The sequence below is a fragment of the Papilio polytes genome, unplaced genomic scaffold, assembly GCF_000836215.1.
Source record: "Papilio polytes unplaced genomic scaffold, Ppol_1.0 DF822067.1, whole genome shotgun sequence".
Lineage (NCBI taxonomy): Eukaryota > Metazoa > Arthropoda > Insecta > Lepidoptera > Papilionidae > Papilio > Papilio polytes.
The window spans coordinates 6,135,389-6,138,060 of NW_013527137.1; the positions used below are offsets into that span (position 1 = coordinate 6,135,389).

Below are 2,672 nucleotides of genomic sequence, written 5' to 3' on the forward strand. Positions count from 1 at the left end.
GTGGGACTACCCAAATGCATGGCCGCCTCTAGTAAGTATAACTGTAAATGCATTGAGGACACTAGGGACACGAGAAGCTAAGCAGATGGCTTTCGATGTAGCTCAAAAGTGGGTACGAGCTTGTTTAAAAGGTTTCACGGATAATAAGCAGATGTTTGAGAAGTACGACGTGGAGCAGCCCGGCAGGATAGGCGGCGGTGGGGAGTACACCGTGCAGGCTGGCTTTGGTTGGTCCAACGGTGTCGTGTTGGAAATGATCAAGAATTACGCTTACAAAATGACCGCAACTGCTAATCCGGAATTATCCGATGAATCCATTTCCGAAGTGGAATTATCAGTCGAGTCTGTTGAAGCGAATTAGTATTTTGACAAGACCAAAGAGGTATTACTTTCCATTTTCGTTTTTCTTATTTTATTATTTTTAGACATTAATATAGTTGCAACAGCTCAATTTACTTCAACACTCTGACCACTAACTCCCGCCAGAATGGAACGCTAATTCTTAATGACATTGACAGATGTCAGATAGGGAAGGGACGTGTATGCCGATGATCTAGTGTTGCTCCGTTCTCCAGTGTAGTACCGATATTTTTCTTAACATTATGAGTTAATAAGTTTTAAACTTTTGTTAGTAATTTTAAACTTATTAATAAAAATTGTTCTTCTTATATTTTTCTACTTTAATGTAGTATTTATGCTTGTTACTTTGTCATCTATCTACTTTCATATTAAATAATTTATTTTTATAAAGATGTTCTAACTAATAAGATTATGTAATTAATAGCAGTTTAATTATTTAAGTTATATTAAAAGTGCCATTACTAAAATTATTTCCATTTGTACATAAAATAGGTAAAGATCGATGAGATTTTACAATGTTTAAAACATTTTTTTGATTAAGACATTTATTTTAAAATAACAATATTGTAAATTCCGTTCTGAAATCGAAGGTGGCTAAAAAATGATATGTCAAATGCAACTGAACACATACAAGTTTTGAATTTTTTTTTAGTATAAAGCAAAGGTTTTTTTAATGTACCTATTATAGTAAAAAAGATATATTATTTTTAATTTACCTAATGTAGAATGATTTGCTATTAGAATGTACAATTTTTAACGTCAAAAGAAATAAGTACATTTATCAAAAAAAGTATCAGCAGTGCAAACAGTTTCTTAACATTTTTGTACACTGAGCAAACAAAAACTTTTATTATGTTATCACATACAATTATTATTTTAGTTAATAACTTATTCATAATATAGTTAGTGTTTATGTAAATTCATTTTCATCGAATACATGAAATGTTACCATGTCACAAAATAATTGTGGTTGTGATTAAAATATAAAAATGTATCAATTATATTATTAAACAGATTTTTTATCAAAGCGTAATAAACGGCTGTGTCAGAATTTCGTGTTTTTTTTTAACACACTGGCTGCTTATAATCCCAAGTTAATATAAATAAAATATAAAAATAGGCTGAACATAATACAATATTGAACGCAAATTATTATGTTTTTGCTTCACAATTTTCTCATTGAATTTAATATCAGATCGTTGATCACATTAATTTTCTGACCAATTTATTGTAATCATAATCAATATGTACTATTAGTACGACTGATGAAGGTGCAATTATTTACTCTATAAATAACACATAATGATATCGGAGCAGGTTCAGGTTACCATGATGCGACATTAGATGTTTATTTGTTATGTTTCCTTGGTGATTTCTGCAATTAAATTATACTGTAATTAGGTTTAATCGCGTCTACGTCTGCGCAGAATTAAAAAATAACGTTGTCTATGCCTTTCCATCTGTCACCTATCTCTGTGCCAAACATCCGTTTAGCCGTTTTGGCGTTGTCCTCAAATAAATATTTATCCATCGTGTTAATTGCACTTAAATTGGAGACTTTCGACATCTATGGAATCTCGATTTAAACTTACAAAAAAATGTTAATTAAAATCATCACGGTAAGCTAATAAATGTCGCTTACAAATATGCTTGTAATGTACAATTTATTAGTTCCTTTCCTTTTTCCATTAAATGACCGTTAATTTAATTGCATATTTACCACTACTTGTCACAGATGACAGTAATTGATTTTCCCGCTTCAAAACGTATTCGTATGCTTCAATCGCGCATGCGTGGAATTCTCGCTGCTCATTGGTCGCTATTTTAAACGTCATTCTAGTGATGCGCGGTTGGATAACGTTTTATATAGCAACCATATAACGCTTAATCAACTGTGTAACATTAACTAGTAGAAAAACTGTTAACAGAACTTCTGAAACGTTAGGTCATCGGATTAGGTCTGTTTAACAAATAAATAAGGTTATTATAAAATTAGGATAGACCTAGAGAATTTTCCGATATACAATAATAATCAAAGTATTATTTTAGATTGTAAAATAAGACATCGCGTCATACTTTTTTATGTAAAACCTAATGGAATAGTAACAAATTCATGTATTGCTTTTCAATATAAATCGTGAATGACACCAAGAGCTGATAATGTATTGAGATATCCTCAATGCAACAGCCCTACTCTTATTTGATATGTTTTGACAGTTAAAACGTAGGCAGCGTGTATCATGGTCACTTTGCACTTGTTATAAAGTCGTAAGCAAAACTCGTGCGGACTAGCCGGGGAGAGGCGGCGGGGG

The 2,672-nt window shown here is 31.7% G+C and overlaps 1 protein-coding gene across 1 annotated transcript in view; it reads left to right on the forward strand.

The window, feature by feature from the left end:
- The window catches only part of LOC106106903 (trehalase-like), a 13,380-nt gene extending 12,585 nt beyond the window's left edge, over window positions 1-795 (forward strand). The window contains exon 3 of the mRNA XM_013287561.1: window positions 2-795. Coding sequence (XP_013143015.1) covers window positions 2-361 — 360 coding nt within the window. The 3' untranslated portion in view covers window positions 362-795. The remainder of the gene's footprint in view (window position 1) is intronic.
- Window positions 796-2,672: the final 1,877 nt, after the last annotated feature.